Source organism: Plutella xylostella, chromosome 7 (assembly GCF_932276165.1).
Source record: "Plutella xylostella chromosome 7, ilPluXylo3.1, whole genome shotgun sequence".
NCBI lineage: Eukaryota > Metazoa > Arthropoda > Insecta > Lepidoptera > Plutellidae > Plutella > Plutella xylostella.
The window spans coordinates 3286798-3305367 of record NC_063987.1 but is presented as its reverse complement, the minus strand read 5'-3'; the positions used below and the strand labels follow the sequence as shown (position 1 = coordinate 3305367).

At 39.7% G+C, this 18570-nt stretch overlaps 1 protein-coding gene across 4 annotated transcripts in view; it reads left to right on the top strand.

Moving 5' to 3' along the window:
• LOC105382631 overlaps positions 1 to 18570 on the top strand; it is a 265130-nt gene that overhangs the window by 112233 nt on the left and 134327 nt on the right. For 3 of the 4 annotated variants that reach the window (XM_048622017.1, XM_048622015.1, XM_048622016.1), the window contains 6 exons: positions 191 to 311; positions 817 to 955; positions 2419 to 2598; positions 9345 to 9443; positions 10385 to 10490; positions 10993 to 11123. In XM_048622017.1, the coding sequence (XP_048477974.1) occupies positions 191 to 311; positions 817 to 955; positions 2419 to 2598; positions 9345 to 9443; positions 10385 to 10490; positions 10993 to 11123 (776 nt within the window). Of the gene's footprint in view, positions 1 to 190; positions 312 to 816; positions 956 to 1328; positions 1396 to 2418; positions 2599 to 9344; positions 9444 to 10384; positions 10491 to 10992; positions 11124 to 18570 lie in introns of those variants that run through there. The other variant, XM_048622018.1, reaches the window with a different exon arrangement.

The following is an 18570-nucleotide window of genomic DNA, read 5'->3' as shown; positions in this document are numbered from 1 at the left end:
AGCTGGCTACGGGCTGACGCTCTCCTGCCCGCTAGATCGACGACCTTAGACGGGTTGCCGGTAGTGGCTGGATGAGGGCGGCCGAGGACCGATTGCTGTGGCGCTCCTTGGGAGAGGCCTATATCTAGCAGACTAATTAAGAAATATTCCCGGAAATTACTTATATTTTTGTATGTTTCTATACTTTCAGGTTTCGAGCCTTCAGCCATGAAGAGCAGTTTCTCCCTATCGTCGCTGGGCACCGCGCCCGCGCCCCCTGGCGGCCGCGCCGAGCAACTGGAGCGGCCCTACCACAGCCTCACTAAAAAGAGGTGAGTTCATACTTACTTACTCCGTTGGCTCAGCGACCCAAAGTGAGTCTTGGCCTCCGAAACAAGAGATTGCCACTTCTGACGGTCCAGTGCAGTCTCCCGCCCGCCAGTCCTCGGCTCGAAGGAGTTCACAGTAATTAGAAATAGTAGAAAATACTTTTAGCATTAAGCCGAACCTATGTATACTTATTTATAAATTTGTGCAATGAAGGATTAGTTAAATAATAATTAAAAAAGTTAGTATAAAGGGTCTTTCAACAAGGACGGGTCAATTTTAAAATTTAATAAAACAAGATGTGTGTGAGATTTTGAATGGCCCATTTTTGCCACTATTATTGGATGGAATATTAAATCGTTCAAATATACGCCGCACGAACCTGAGCGATGGCCTGCGTTATGTTGGCTTTCAGTGCAACGGTCGAATGTGGTTTATTGACGTAGTTTTATTTTATAATATAAATAAAGTTTATGTCTAAAGTAACACCCTCATTCCTCCATCTTCCAGGAAGGAGCCATGTCGCGAGGCGTGGCGCCGGAGCTGGGGCTCAGCGGCTAGCGGAGGCAGCTGCGGGGACGACCTGTGGCCGCTGCTGCAGCACCACTACGACTATATCATGGATAACCATCTCATTGATACTTGCAAGGTTAGTAGTGCGATGCTATTGGTGCGCGCTATGCTGCTCCGCGGCAGTGACGCGCTCCGATTGGATATCCGGCGGAATATGCGCTATTCCGAATGTAGGCTATTCGTGATGGTATTCTACCTCGGTGGTAAGTGTAGGCAGCTGCGGGGACGACCTGTGGCCGCTGCTGCAGCACCACTACGATTATATCATGGATAACCATCTCATTGATACTTGCAAGGTTAGTAGTGCGATGCTATTGGTGCGCGCTATGCTGCTCCGCGGCAGTGACGCGCTCCGATTGGATATCCGGCGGAATATGCGCTATTCCGAATGTAGGCTATTCGTGATGGTATTCTACCTCGGTGGTAAGTGTAGGCAGCTGCGGGGACGACCTGTGGCCGCTGCTGCAGCACCACTACGATTATATCATGGATAACCATCTCATTGATACTTGCAAGGTTAGTGGAGCGATGCTATTGGTGCGCGCGCTGTGCCGCTCGGTCGCTATTCGCCTGATGCGGGCTTGCGGCGCGGCAGTGACTCGCTCCGATTGGATATTCGTCATCATTCGTTATAGGCTATTGGCGATGGTAGTTTTAAGTCGGTGGCGAGTGGAGGCAGCTGCGGGGACGACCTGTGGCCGCTGCTGCAGCACCACTACGACTATATCATGGACAACCACCTCATTGATACTTGCAAGGTCAGTAGAGCGATGTTATTGGTGCGTGCGCTGTGCCGCTCGGTCACTATTCGTGCGATGCCATTGGTGCAGCATTGATGCAGCTCTGTCGCTACTCGTGTGATGCTATTGGTGCACACTATTCTACTTGTTAGTTATTGGCGATGGTAGTTCTAACTCGCTGGTGATTGGAGGCAGCTGCGGGGACGACCTGTGGCCGCTGCTGCAACACCACTACGACTATATCATGGATAACCATCTTATTGATACTTGCAAGGTCAGTGATGTTATTGGAGCGTGCATCATGCAGTGCGCTAAGCCGCTCGGTCGCTGTTCGTTCGTTGCTCCAGTGATGATGACGCGCTAAAATTGGAACAAGCGATGTCATTGGTACGTGCTATGCGGCCGGTTTGCTATTCGAGAAGCCGCTTGGTATACCGCTAGTATACTATGGCATTCTGTGGTAAATCCTTGGTGACTGGAGGTAGCTGCTGAGATGTTATGTGGCCGCTGCTGCAGCAACACGACGACTGTATCATGGAGAATCATCTCATTGATACTTGCAAGGTCACAAGAGTGACGGGAAGAATGCGTCAAAGCGGAGCGACCCCATTAGTGCGCGCTATGCCGCTTGGATTCTAGTGTACATGTGCCGCCATTTTGCTCCACCCACGTGTATTTTATGGGCCACGGAGCCCTAGCAGCCCATCTTACCGCTTCTCGCGGTTCACTCGTCAAATATCACCTATACATCTCACAAAACTACCACCCAACTTTAACCTCTATCCCTATTCTGTTCCAGGAAGCGAACGGCGAGCTAACGTCAGTAGTCAACTCGTTCAGTTCGCACCGCGCCTTCAACCGGCAGTGGAGCCTCAGTCAGCTGTTAGCCGAGTTCACTGACCTCTGCCGCTGGCTGAGCGACGTGCAGCGCGAGATCTACCGCAGCCGCGAGAGCATCGCCAGCCGCAAACTGCGCACCGTAAGTGTCCACAACGCCATCTATCGGTAGTTTAGATGTGGTAAAAAGGAATGAAAAATGAGGCCGGCGCGTGTGTAATACGACTAATACGCGCGGATTACAAGGCAACGAAACCAAAATGGCGACGAATCTAAAATGGCGGCCGGTTAGTACCTAGGTACTTAGTGTAAAAAGCGCGGTTATAAAGAAACGAATCCAAAATGGCGTCCGATACTCTATAGAGCACTCTTATTAAGAAGCCAATCGTAAATAATAAACGCCATCTCTCGGTTTTTTTTTCTTACTTGGCGCTAGTGTCGCGAACGGTCTAGTTTTATTGAGCTCCACTAAAATTAATCGTTTATTGTTACAAATAATAGTGTTTCGATATTGTTTTCAAACCTAAAGATACATTTATGTGAACAATAAATAGTGTAGTGTTAGTAGACTCAAAAGAGGAAGTTTACATGTGAAATTACACAATATTTCTCGGACAGACCGGCTGTTCGAAACAGTGATAAAAAACCAGTGATAATTGCCAATTATAGTGACGAATATACCTAATGCGAATAGTGTAAGCTGGGATTAAAAGGTTAAAAGCCGTTGAAAGAACTTTTAAACAGTAACATACTGATAATTTGATATAAAAACATTCTTCCTGGCAACCAAAACAATCGCCAGAACAGTGCTAAAAATCAACCGCAAACCGTGTATTATCAAGAAAGCAAACGCAGTAAGCTGAACTTTAAATATTTTACTGAAATATACCAATTTAAAAAGAAAAATATTAATCAAAAATTGCAATATCATTCCCATGTAAACAAAATCACGACATCTATTAACGAGTAGCAGAACTAAGAATTAACACCATTGACTGAGGTGTCAAAGTACCTGCTGGTTCTGCTATCTACCAACAGAGGGCGCTCCGAAAATAGAGTCGATTATAGAGTCGATTATAGAGTCGATTATAGAGACAACCAAAAACAACTTAGCAATAAGTGTAGAGTCGCATGTAGAGACTTTTGTAGAACCAAACAGTGGAAGAAAGAGTCATAACGGGAACGAATAATTATAAATCAGCAAAATGGAGCAAAATATATTAGATGCTATCAGTAAACTCCAAATACAATTCGAAGAAAAATTAGATGATCTTGAAAATAAAATTATTAACAGCGAACGCAACGTGACAAGCAACATAAACGATAACATAGATGGCAAGTTTAACAGACTAAATGATGAAATAGAAGATTTGAGAAAGGAAAGTGTAGAGCAAGAAAAACGAATCGATATTATTGAAAAATCTATCAGAATGAGGAATCTGGTGTTATTTGGAGTGGCTGAGGAAGAAAGATCTTATATGGAGCTGGAAACCCTTCTAATTGAAATAATAAATAGCAAGCTTGAAATCGAAGTGGGTAAGAATGAAATTGAATTTGTGAAAAGAATTGGCAAAAAAACCAACAAAGCCCGACCAATTGTATTCGGCCTGACTACACTTGGAAAAAAAATACAAATTCTCCAAAATAAAAAGAAACTTCAAGGTACCAACTGTTACATAAAGGAAGATTTTCCGAAAAAAGTTCAGGAGTTGCGTAAATCTCTGCAACCTTTACTAGAAAAAGAGATTGAACAGGGCAATAGAGCTATTATAAAATATGACAAGTTGGTTGTCCTAGGCAAACAAAAAAGACAACTGTCTCAAAGCCCATCGCCACCGAGTAGTAATGAGAAGCAAAACCAATGCTCTATTCAATCACAAAATTTGGAGAAAAATATACTGAAGGAACCGAAAAATAAGAAAATAAAACGTAATGAATTTCAGCCCAAAAGCCCGCGACAGAATAATATAAAGCAATATACCACAACCAATTTTAAATCACAATCTATAACAAAACCGGATAAAACAGTGGCCAAATCGCCACTAGGAGAAAGATATGACCACAAAAAAGATGGCAAACAAAATGCAAACGTTTAGCAATCAGAACCCCAAGCAACACATCCAAATAAGTATGTAGAGATACACACCACAAACAAAAATAATACCAAAAATATGTATATCGGCACAATAAATGTAAGAACTTTAAAAGACGACGAAAGAATAAGAGAGTTATGTATGTCTCTAAATGAAATTGAATGGGATATTATGGGTATTTCAGAAGTTAGAAGAGATCAAGAAAAACTAACAGAATTGCAAAACGGATGCATACTCTATCACTCTGGCTGTCATAAAGGAGTGGGTGGCGTAGGTTTTATTATAAACCGAACCTTGAAATCCTACATAGAGAACTACACGACCATATCAAATAGGGTTATAGCAATTGATATTAAGATAGAGCAAAGAATAATAAGAGTTATACAAGTGTACGCTCCAACGGCATCAAATGGCACAAATGAGGAAGTTGAAGAATTCTACTCTCAAGTAAATGCTGCATTACCTGAAAGCAATTCTACCGAGGTCTATGTTATAGGCGATTTTAACAGCCAAATTGGTAAAAGGCAGGAATTTGAGGAACATATAATGGGCCCATACTACTATGGCAAACGTAATGAAAGGGGAGAACGGTTTATTATGTTCTGTCAGGAGCATGGACTGAAAATCGCAAATAGCTTATTTAAAGCAAGAAAAGGACGAATGTGGACATGGATGTCAAGTGACGGAGTTACTCGAAATCAAATTGACTACATAGTTGGTAATAAACTAAACACCATGAAGAATTTCAAAGTCCTAAGCAAATTTGGCATACATTCGGATCATAGACCAGTTGTCGCATGCATTTCTACTGGAAAAATCTTAAGAAAAAGACCTATAATGAATAAACAGATAGATTATATACCCCAATACAAGCATAAAGAAATGATAGAAGAGATATCATTCGAGAAAACAAACTTCACCCCTCAGGAAATGTACGATAAACTGGAGAATACTCTTCAAAACATACAAAACGAATTAAAAACACTACATAAAAAATCTTCTTCAATTTTGTCTCTACAAACAAGACAGATCATATCTCAAAGAGATAAACTCAAGTGGAAGGTAAAGAAAACCGAAGAAGAAAGAAATAATTTTAGTAAAATACAAAAAAGAGCCAGGCAAATGATAAGAAAAGATATTAACGACTACACTAACAAAATGATAGAGCAAATAATGGGAACATCTGGATCAATCAAAGATATTGAGAAAAAAAAGTCATTAGGAAAAGATATGATACCAACCCTAGAGGATAATAAAGGTACCAATACAACGACTAGAAAGGAAATATTGAATATCGCTACAATGTTCTACAGGAAACTTTATGATTCGGGAGAAACTATAAAAAACATTGCTTCCGAAACACAGGAACAAACTCTACCTTTCTTAAAATCAGAAATAAGGAATGCTATTAGTAATTTGAAGAACAAAAAAGCAACGGGATCCGACAAGATTACTAATGAAACCCTTAAATGTTACATGGAAGAACTAATAGAACCGATTCAAGTAATTTTCAATAATATTCTAACTACAGGAAAAATACCAAAGCAATGGAATGTATCAACGATAACTTTACTACACAAGAAGGGCAGTCGCCGAGATATTAATCAGTACAGGCCAATCACCCTTTCCTCTTGTCTCTACAAGCTCTTTATGACACTGCTTAAAAACAGAATCCACAAAAAAATCGAGGAAAACCAACCGGTAGACCAGGCAGGATTTCGAAAAGGATTCTCGACAACGGATCACTTGCACTCCTTAAATATGCTAATAGAGAAATATACAGAATGGAAAAAGCCACTATACATTTGTTTTATAGATTTCACCAAAGCATTTGATAGCATTAGTCACGAATATCTACAAAGATCCTTACTACAACAAGGTATAGAGACAAAATATATTCAACTGCTCGGTGAGATATACAGCAACGGTAGCGCAAGAATAAAGTTAGAGTCCGAAGGTCCTATATTCCCATTGAAGAGAGGAGTGAAACAGGGAGACCCTGTCTCCCCAATTTTATTTAATTGCCTGCTTGAAGAAACCTTTCGAGCAGTAGATTGGACAAAGAAAGGAATTCTTATCAATGGATACAGGATGACAGCTTTAAGATTTGCAGATGATATTGTTTTTCTTGCTGAAACATCCCATGAACTACAAAATACAATTTCCGAGTTTCAACTAGCACTTACTGAGTCTGGTCTGCAACTTAATGAATCAAAAACCAAAATTATGACAAACTACACACAGATACCAGTGATAGCTAACGGGAAACAACTGGAATATGTTGAAGATTACGTCTACTTGGGCCAAGTTATCTCATTTCAAAATCGTTTAGATAAAGAGATCGACAGAAGAGTGAACATGGGATGGAAAAAGTATTGGTCACTGAAGTACATTTTTAAGTCAAACCTCCACATATCTATTAAAAGAAAGGTATTTAATATGTGCGTTCTACCAACTATGACATACGGAGCTCAGACTTGGTCAACAACCAAAAAACAAAGAACGAAACTGCTAGTGAACCAACGAGCAATGGAACGCAGCATGCTGGGTATAAAGTTGAAGGATAGAATTGAAAATGAAGTAATAAGGCACCAGACAAAGATTCAGGACATCATCACCACAATAGACAAACTGAAGTGGCAATGGGCGGGTCACGTAATGAGAATTAAAGACCAGAGATGGACTAAACTAACTACTGAGTGGATACCTAGAGACGGTAGGCGAGGAGTCGGGAGACCACTCATGAGATGGTCTGATGAGTTACGAGCATTCCATCCGCTGTGGTGGAGATTTGCCCATAATAGAGCTGCGTGGAACAAGATGGCAAAAATATTCATTGCTCAAAATCGTTGCAAAATGATCAATCACCCAGACAAGCCTGGTCAGCCAGGGTGATACAGACCACACCTCACTGAAATTTTTGAGTAAGTGAGAGGCCTCACCTGTCCTTATAAGGACTTTTAATAAGATGACATTTGGAATATAAATTTAACATCATTTTTTTTTTTTGCTTTGTGTTGCTTGGTCTGACATTATTATTATTTTTTATTTATTTTGAAAATTAAATTATTATTTCTGACATCAATTCTATAAGTACTTATAATGTTAATGTTAATTTTATGTTATTGTATAACTAAATGAATTGTAGGAATTTTATTGATTTTTGTTTAATTTTATTGTAATTTAATGTCAGCAAAAAATATAAATTTATATAATTCTTAAAAAAATGCATGAATAATTATAAAGTGAATTTAATTTAATAATTATAAAGTGAATTTAATTTAATAATGTCAATTGCATGTTAAAAATTTATATTGAATAAAGGCTTTATTATTATTATTATTATTATTATTATTTATCTCTCGGTAGTTTCTGGTATAGGAATGTGAAATGGGCCGATGCGTTGGTAAGTAAGTAATAAGCGCGGGTTATAAAGAAATTAATCCAAAATGGTGTCCGATATGCTATAGAGCGTAAGAAGCCAATCGTACGCAATAAACGCCATATTTCGGTAGTTTCTGGTATAGGAATGTGAAATGGGCCGATCCGTTGGTAAGTAAGTAATAAACGCGGGTTATAAAGAAACGAATCCAAAATGGCGTCCGATATGCTATAGAGCGCCCTTATTAAGAACGCAATCTGAAATATATAAGTTAGCAATAAATCGGATGATCGCGCGGTTGCAAAGAAACGAATCCAAAATGGCATCCGATACGCTATAGAGCGCTCTTATTAAGAAGCCTTATATGACCAAAGCATAGCTAAGACATCATAAACACACGACACCGCCATCTATCGGCATCCTCCGGTACCTCTCCCAGTGCTAGCGCGGTGTCGGGCGCCTCGTCCCACCGGCAGTGGAGCCTCAGCCAGCTGTTAGCCGAGTTCACTGACCTCTGCCGCTGGTTGAGCGACGTGCAGCGCGAGATCTACCGCAGCCGCGAGAGCATCGCCAGCCGCAAACTGCGCACTGTAAGTCTCCACAACGCCATCTAGCGGTAGTTTATATGTGGTAAAAAGGAATGAACAATGAAGCCGGCGCGTAAGTAATACGCGCGGATTACAATGCAACGAAACCAAAATGGCGCGAATCTAAGATGGCGGCTGGTTGGTATTTAGTGTAAAAAGTACGGTTATAAAGAAACGAATCCAAAATGGCGTCCGATATGCTTTAGATTTATTAATAAGCCAATAAATATGACAAAAGCATAGATACGATATGATAAACACACGACAACGCCAATCTAAAATAAATACATAATAAGTCTAAGCTATGGGCCCGTCCGCCATTCTACATTCCTCTTTCAAAACGCCATCTATCGGTATCCCCCGGTACCTCTCCCAGTGCTAGCGCGGTGTCGGGCGCCTCGTCCCACCGGCAGTGGAGCCTCAGCCAGCTGCTGGCGGAGTTCACCGACCTCTGCCGCTGGCTGAGCGACGTGCAGCGCGAGATCTACCGCAGCCGCGAGAGCATCGCCAGCCGCAGGCAAGCACCGTGAGTGCCACTGTGCTTTGTGGAATATAGCAAGAGTGCTATGACAGGTGTAGAAACCATACATTTTGTCCTTCGTTTGTTGGTTTTCATAGGAAAACGATCTTTATTTACTAGGAATAAGCATCTATCAATCAATCGATCAGAAGCTAGCTCGACTATGGACGCTTCGATTTTGCACATTTAGAGTTAACCAACTTGTAGTCCAAACATAAAGGTACCATTCGGGAGAGCCAGATATTTAAATTACACCTTACAAATAATAGAATAGAATACCTAATTAACCTTACCATTTGTCCACAGAACCGCATGTCGGAGCTGATCTCGCTGGAGGGGCGGCGCGCCAAGTTCACGGAGCAGGCCGCCGCCATCGTGGACCGCATCCCCGAGGCCAGCGCCGAGGTACGTATCGTCATCATCATCAGTCAGTAGGAACGTCCGTCCGTAACAATAGTTTTACTAGAGGTTCCCGCGAGCTTCGCTTCGCCTTAAAAAGTTTTCCCGTGGGAATACCGCGATAAAAAGTGGCCTATGTGTTAATCCAGGGTGTCAGCTAACTCCATACCAAATTTTGTAAAAATCGGTTCAGTCGTTTTGACGTGAAGAAGTATAACAATCATACACACATACTCACAAACTTTTGCATTTATAATATTAGTAGGATAACTCATTTACCTAAAACCTCCGACAAACGTAGAGTAGGGTGACGACTTGCGAAAGGTGGCTGGTAATGATTGGATGCGGAAAGCTATAGATCGCATCCAGTGGATTTGGAACAGGCATACGTCCAGCAGTAGACTGCTACAGGCTTATGATTATGATGACGATTATGAAAAAGGCCTGAGTAGGTACTATCCTCCTGGTAGTTATCTGTCCGCCGATAATAGATCTCTAATAAATTGTATCTAATAACGCATACTAAGCAATAAAAGTATCCCGTAATTAAAGAGATCACTCTTCATTTATGAGAGAAAAGTACCAAGGGTATAAGTCCTTCGTCAGCGCAAACTTTTTAGATTTTATCGACGGGACGCACAACGTTGACAATTTTCAAAGTTAATAAGTAATTTCATATTGGAAAACATATACATATAACACTCTCATATATCTCACTCTTTTTGTTTTTGAACTCTGTCTTCTTCGCTTAAACGATTAAGTTCTTAGTTAGGGTACTTACCAACTATAAGTTAAATTAGTAAATAGAATTATTAAATTAATGACCACCGTATTATAAACATAAAAAAATCGCCACAGCTCACACACTCACATACTACGATAAACTACTACAAAAAAATAATTTTGAAGTTATTTCCTACATTTTAATTATAATTTTATCTTTGCAGGTGACCTGGCGAGTGGAGCATTTGAATGTCAAGTGGGAAGGCCTCCGCCTGCTGCTCAGCCCAGAACAACAGAGCAAGGATGATGACGGCACTGATGATAGTGTTGGTTAGTATTATATTATTACTCCTGATATGGTACCAAGTCTCTTATTGATTGTCGCGTCTCTTGTAAATATTCAGCTTTATTTTACTCACACGGAAATATTATGCGCGTGTGCGCAAGGCACTCAAAGCGACACAACAGTATCGCTAGCTGACGAATCAGTGAACACCGCCTGGGACAGATGGCGTATGAGTCTAACACTCATAGTGAAACACCCACGTGGAGTAGCTTGCTTTTTAGTTCCCCCCAAATCCCAGAGATGGCGCTGGCGGCTTCACGGGCACCTACGCTTATGTAGTTCTCCCTAATTTCTACAGATGGCTCTGAAACCATTTTTTTATCCACGGCGGAAAAAGAGGATGTTACAAGTTTTACGTATCTGTGTCTGTCTGTGGTAGCGTAGCTCCCAAACGGCTGAACCGATTTTCATTTTGCCTTTTCAGGGTGATATGTAATGCTATGCTTCCATCCTTTATCTTCTCTAACCAGTTCCTCTCTTCCTCAGACACGGCCCACGAGCTCCGGTGCCTCCGGCGCTGGCTGCACGGCATGGAGGGCCGTCTGCCGCCGCCGTCGCTCGCCGCAGCCCGAGCTCAGCCCTACCACCACCTGCTGCGGAGGTTGAATGAACATCAGGTATGTAGACTTAGCTAAGGTGACGATAATACACTCGAGAAAAACAAAAAAGTTCCACTTACAAAATGCCGACTCTAAATGGCCTCATTTGTTTAATTCATTTAATTAAAATTTGAATACCCAATTTATGTTTCTGGTTGATACTTGGTAGGTAATATTCTGATGTGCTGTTAAATGTCCTTCAATATTGGTAGCCTGTACCGTTTAGGAGTATTTAGGTGAATTTCCCATTGGAAATTATTCATTCGTTTGTGTTACCACAATAAAGTTTAAACCAGATTTAAAACGAGATTGAGATAGTATTTGACAGCGCTAAACTCAACTGTTTTACAAAAGACTATGTTTCAGTTTATCGCAGACAAATGAAGTGCCAATTTCTCCATTGTCGGTTATCTAACCAACAGGCTCTGATGGAGAATGGAGAAATTGGCACTAAGCCTTTGATGACGATGAGGGGTTGAAGGGACCACTACAATACTTAGTGCTACACGTATTCGTATATCCTTTAAAATATTCACAGTATATTTAAAAACATAATACATATTATGTAGCTTTCTATAAGTTTTGAAGGTAGATATACCCACGGCCTGAGAGTGACGCGCATCATCTACCGATGCCACTGAAATAAATGGCTGTTAACTACACTCACGGGCAAAGAAACGTTCCACTTACAAAATGCAGACAGCAAATAGCATAAATTTTTTAAAACATTTAATAGGAAATTTTAAAAAAATCTTACGTTCAAATTCTGATGCGCCGATAAATGTACTTAAATATTGCAGAAGGCGTCATTAAGTTAGTCTTATCCGTTTAAGAGTAATTTGGTGATCTTCTGAATGGAACTTTTTCATTGCCCGTGAGTGTATTAATACAATATAAACAATACACGTTCAAAATAACAGTCTTCTTCTTCTTCTTCTTCCTTGCCTTATCCTTATTTAGGGTCGGTTCAAAATAACAGTGTGAAGATTAAATATAAATTTTGTAATTTGGCCAAAGGTTGTGTTTAGCTTGTGTTTTGATAACGATTTTAAATATTTATATAGGTATAATTATGTGCTTACATAGTTAAAACATTAAAACATCACACTGATCCCACCATATTCACATAAGAATTACGAATTCAACATAAATTATATAAAACTATTAGTGCAATATTCGTCCCAGCAGGGAGTCGATCATAAACCTAATTTTTGGGTCGCGGCGCTTTTAACCTCTGCACCAACGCTGTTTATAAATTTCCGATATTCATATTTCACCATAAATTATGAATTGTCAGATGTAGAGAAAGTGGACTACAAAATACACAGGTCCTAGCAAGAGTTTCAAGAGTTGGCTTTCTAAGTTTCATGAATATCCGTCCCGTACATAGTTTCTCAATGATACATAATGTCCACAACACTCGGTCCTCGGCCTTCCTCATCCAACCACTACCGGCTACCCGCCTAAGGGCGTCACGCTACGCCCACGCTGCGTTTGCCTGTTCGTGGTCTCCACTCGAGAACTCTCTACCCCAACGGTTATCGGTTCTTCGGCAGATATGACCAGCCCACTGCCACTTCAGCTTGCATATTTTGACAGCTATGTCGGTAACCTTATAGTCCTCTGACGGATAACCTCTCTATTCTCTATTCTTTGTCGGGGTAACAGTACCTGCACCTGGCTCTCTCGAGTGGAACCTTCGTGCATATCCCCAAGGCCTAAACTGCCTTCCTAAGCTTGGACCATTTCCCCACCACGCTGGTCCACGCGGGTTGGTTGGTTCACATATCTAGATGTGCTAAATCTAGACATGCAGGTTTCCTCACGATGTTTTCCTTCACCGTTAGAGCGATGGTATACATTGTACTTAAGTTAAAAGAAGTCATTGGTACATGTCAGCGCCGGGATTCGAACCCGCATCTCTTGCGTGAGAAGCGGGCTCTTACCCGACTGAGCTACCACCGCTCAATGATACATTTTTCTGCACTTAATTTTGATCCTGTAGTGTAGTAGACTGTATTGCCATAGTTTATCGAATCGAATCGCGGTCACAACCTGTGCAGCGAGCATAGGATTCGATACTATTTTCGAATCTACACGAAGGGTACTTTTACCAAACGCTAAACGTATTTAAATCAAATTTTAAATACATTTTGTACTAACTGACAGACGTATGACAGGCTATATACTATATACTAAATACGTTTAGCGTTTGGTGAAATTCCACCTAACATATGGAAAAAACAAATGTCACTTTTGGAACTAACTTTGCCTTACATTTTGACAGTGACAGTTGACGATACGCAACGTTAACGGAGGTTCGAAACTTGTGTTGGCTACTCTGAACTCCTTATAATTACTCAATGATTTGCCGGCCGCAAAAGTGCCTACACTCCACCCATTATTAACACCAATAAATCAACTAGAAGCCATTGAATGTCCATCTATAAGACGTGCTAATGCCTGAGTCGGTATTGTTTAACAATTAAATAGCTATAACTCAGGAGAGAGTATCGATTGGACGTCCAGTGTGTAATTAATTTACGTCTTATAAAGAGATTCCTGCGATGATTTATAGAGTTTTGATGTGAATTGCAAATACAAATTTTAATTAATGACGTGAGTATTGAATTACTTCTCAATAATTTTTCGTGAATGCTTGTCCGGATTTATTTATTTATTTTATTTCCATAACTATTATTCTTAACTCAATAGGTTTAAGTTCAAAACAAGGCGGGTATACCATATTCTCATTCCAGACAACTTTAATAATGTATCTAACAGTAACTTTCATCAAGAAAGTTTCCCAGCTGCCTAATCGTAAATAAATCAGCCGATATAATAGAACAAATCATCTATAAAACCCCATTTTGCAATACGACATGACCACATTTACCCATCAAGGAATCACGTTCGATCCTTGTCTTATACAAATTGCCCGGTTACTATCAGATTCTTATTTGTTATGCCCACAATTTTACACAACAATCCAAACACCCTTACCACCAAATTCGTAAGGTCGGAATTAGCTGCATGAATAAGTTGGCAAGACACTGCCTTGATTGAGTAATGCCCTTGTCAATTTGTACGGAGCTTTCGTGTTTAACACGATAAGGATATTAACCTTTGCTTCTAGACGCTTTATGAGAGTTTTATTTGGCACGATTGGGCATCTAGGAAGTGGGAATATCGCAAATCTTGGCCAAATGACTGGCCCACGATAGATAGGGTGGTTTTGAACGGGTCAGCGTTAGACAATTGCATAAGTTTTGCAGTTCAAAGTAGTTTATGAGCTAATGACCGCTCGGAAATATATTTAGCTACAATAGTTGCGCCAGGCCAATCACAGTCGTGCTTGATAACGTGTTTCATTAAAGCTATGAGCTTAAAGCGATAAGGCCACCATTTTTGTACATATGTGTTAGTATTTAAGTTATGTCAGTTTGTTTCATGTGTATGTGCTAATAAAGAATATTCTATCTATCTATCTATATATAAGGTACATAAATATAGGTAGTTCGATAGTTTACAAAATTCATTATTTAGGACTAGCTGTGCCCGCGAGCTTCGCTTCGCCTTAAAAAGGTTTTCCCGTGGGAATTCCGGGATAAAAAATAGCCTATGTTCTTTCCCAGGGTCTAGACCATATGTATACCAAATTTCATTCAAATCCGTTCAGTAGTTTTTGCGTGAAAGAGTAACAGACAGACAGACTGACAGACAGACAGACAGACACCGTTACTTTCGCATTTATAATATTAGTTAGGATTAATATTTTCACACTCGCTGGAATTAGGTTGGCGAAAACTAGATCCAATTAGGAGTTCTCTCCGTTTATTAAAATGTTAAATCTATGCGAGTTATGCGACCAGCGGAATTTACGTAGGTATGCCAAAAATAAACTTGATAGTAATTTAACGACTTAGTAAAAGTAAACGTTTTGGTCAAAGATGGTTTACTTTTGGTAACTTTTATGACATTCCGCTTTTGGGCAAGCGTTTATGTTTTGAAATTTGGATTTATGATATTAACTGTTATGTAATATTTACTTGTAAGGTGTGCGTTGGTGTTAAAAATAATTGTTTGAGAAGGAAATTATCTATTTTTTTTTTATTCAGGCCGACGAATGGTCGCCCATGCTACCATTAATTCTTTATTTTTTGTTTTCTATGCCTAACATGTAAGGAATATGAATAACTCTTTATTTTTGAATCGACACCTGAATTAAGTTTTATAGCTTTGATCTTATTCATAGCGCGTCGATGTCAAGCAATAGAGGTGGACTAGGGTTAGTCAGCGTGGTGAAATGATGAGCCAGATATAAGGTTGTCAGTAGCTGACTGCCCAGTGAGCACCAGCAGTCATATAGCTTCCATGCACCCCGAGCTTTGATGCATAATATATCTACATAAGCATGTATAAGCTTTGGAGCTTTGCTGACTTAAACAAAACATCAACATATGTATGGTATGTTGATACCTACCACGAATCTCAAATGCATACTACAGATTTCTCCTTGAATGACCTTTCAAGGAATGGAATTAAAAGATATTCTTGCAATGACATAACTTTCTTTAGTCTTCGGTAAACTAAAGAATACAGAAAACATGATTTGAAAACATAAAGAGAAATGTACGGCCAATTACGAAGTTCTTTTTATCTCAAATTGAATTCTCATACGTAATAATTTGTAAAGAGTTGACAGCATATACTTTCGAGGCCTGCGGCGTAATAAAAGTAAATATACAGCTAATAAACTGAGTATTTTTATCAATAAAGATAATAGTAAATATTCACTACCAGCTGTTCACGCGAACTTCGCTTCGCCTTAAAAAAATCCCGTGGGAATTCCGGGATAAAAAGTAACCTATGTTCTTTCTCAGAGTATAAATAAAAATATGTAGGTATACCAAATTTCTTTCAAATCCGTTCAGTAGTTTTGGCGTGAAAGAGTAACATCAAGACAGACAGACAGACACAGTTATGTACTTTCGCATTTATAATATTAGTTAGGATTAGGATCATAAGGAAATATTGCAACGAGATAGAATCATGGTTAGCAGTAGCATCGCAACGAAGGTTCGGTTTTTGTTCGCTAGATTGACCCACCAGTCGCTAAAGCCCGATTCAGTAAGCTTTTTGTACAATTGCTGACATTGCGGCTAAATAGATGACATCAACAAGCCAAACAGTTTTCATCTACTTAACACTCGCACTAAATACTGCCTGAAGCAGGCTTGACACAGTAATCAGTTATTTTCATACTCTTTTTGATGAAGTGATACACTTGATCATTCCCATCGCGCAGATGGCGAAACCTGTTTTAGACTACATTAAGTTTTAATAAAAACTAACCCCGACCTTATAGTAATGAATCATTTAACATCGGAAATATTAATAACTTTATTTCAAACTTTCAAAATACTTTCTTTGGCCTGTCAGAAAATCTCATTATTACGACTAAGTAGTACGTTTGCGGATGTTCAAAAGATCATTCATTATTTAATAATTATTGTGGGTATATCTTTTAAAGGAGAAATGAATATTATTTTTCTTTTCAATGTGCAATTATCGCGGTGTGGGGCAGTCGGAACTACTCGGAACATGTTTTTGATGTTATTATTTAAAAGAATCGATTCACGTTACGTAAACCTGTCGATTATCGTACGACTTTTGAATGTTTGCTGAAGCTCTTTTGAATGTAAGTAATAATTTTCATATTTTGTCAGTTTTTACCTTTTAGGTATTACATTCAATGCAGCACTTACAGTGCAGCGAGCACCGGATTCGATACTATTTTCGAATCTACACGAGGGGTCACTTTTACAAAACGCTAAACGTATTTAAATCAAATTTTAAATATTTTTTTTTACTTACTGACAGACGTATGACAGGCTACTAAATACGTTTAGCGTTTGGTGAAATTCCACCTAACATATGGAAAAAACAAATGTCACTTTTGGAACTAACTTTGCCTTACATTTTGACAGTGACAGTTGAGGATACGCAACGTTAACGGAGGATCGAAACTTGTGCTCGCGACTCAGCTCCAATTTTTAAATACGGTGTTCTTTGGGAGAGTCGTATGTCCAGCAGTGGACGGGTACAGCATATGATGTAGGTAATTACCATTGTTGGCTGACGATAATAACCAATACGAACTTTGGCCAGGATATTACATATTCGTAGTGTCATTCAATGTCTAGACATAGACTTTGATAAGCGAACTGTCAATGCAACGTGCTTTAATCATTATTTTTACACCGCAGCCGTTCTCGCTTTCTCCACATATCTATCATTATAATAACGTGAGACATTACGGAAATTGAGTGATAGAAGTTTAGATTACTTCCCTTGACATTCGCATGAGAATATTGATTTCAAACCGACCGGTATAACACGTTATGTACATGAGTTAATCAATGTTATCTAATGATATACCGTCTGTGCATCCACCGGTCCAGTTCATATTTAATGACTTTAATATATCGTAAATGAAATGACTACGCTCTTTATACCGAAGAACAGATAATCGGGAATAGATAGCTACTCTGTGGGCAACAAGAATAGGCAAACGTGGCGTGGGATACTCTCCAGTTTTCCAGCCCTTTAGTTTAATTTTTTTGTCTGGTCTGATGTAGTAATTTGCTGAGAAAGCGTTTTGGGGGTCTTTTGGAGAGATCTATACCCAGCATAGGACGATTATTGCTTATGATGATAAAGAGGCTCCAATCTTCTGCTTCCATCGCAGCACCAATGAAGCAATATATTATTTATTTTATCTACAACACAGGCCCTTGTACCTTTTGCTCCGTTAAATGCATTAACATTTTATTATATCATTCGCTGTAAACGTTTCTGGGCGTAACTCTGTTAATTTGCCTCAATCTCTCGACAGCCTCCATCATCAGATAGGCTTTGTGAAAGTCCTCCCCTTTTTGCCGAAGAACTAAATGATTAATGTGTTATCTGGCAGCCATCTTTTGCGGTAGCTGCGTGTTGTGTGCACTGTCCTCACTATAATTTGTCTCTGAAATTTGCTTTTGCTTTATTCGAAATAACTATTAGGCAGTACGGCAGTAGGCAGCTGCCGATATACGGGTTCGTTATCAACGTAGAAAAAAGTGACTATATCGCGATTGGCCATAAATACGGCGCTGTAATTGGTGGATTGGCCCCCTATTGCGTTATATCCAATGTATAAATTGTTATTTGTGTTCTATTTAGTCAATAATTGTCGACGTCAATAAAGAATCCGTGTAGCCTTTCGAGGTGACAAATGATTATATTAAGCTAGACAGGCAACAGTGAACCCATAAGCCCTACTTTCCTGCCCGGCGGCGACGGATTGTCTGTCTTGCGCCCGCGCAGCCGCCGCCTAATGATTATTGGTTAATTGGAATATTGAGATTAATCGTGCGGTATCGATCACTGTTCCGTAAAGCGACTTGGTAGTAATTATGTA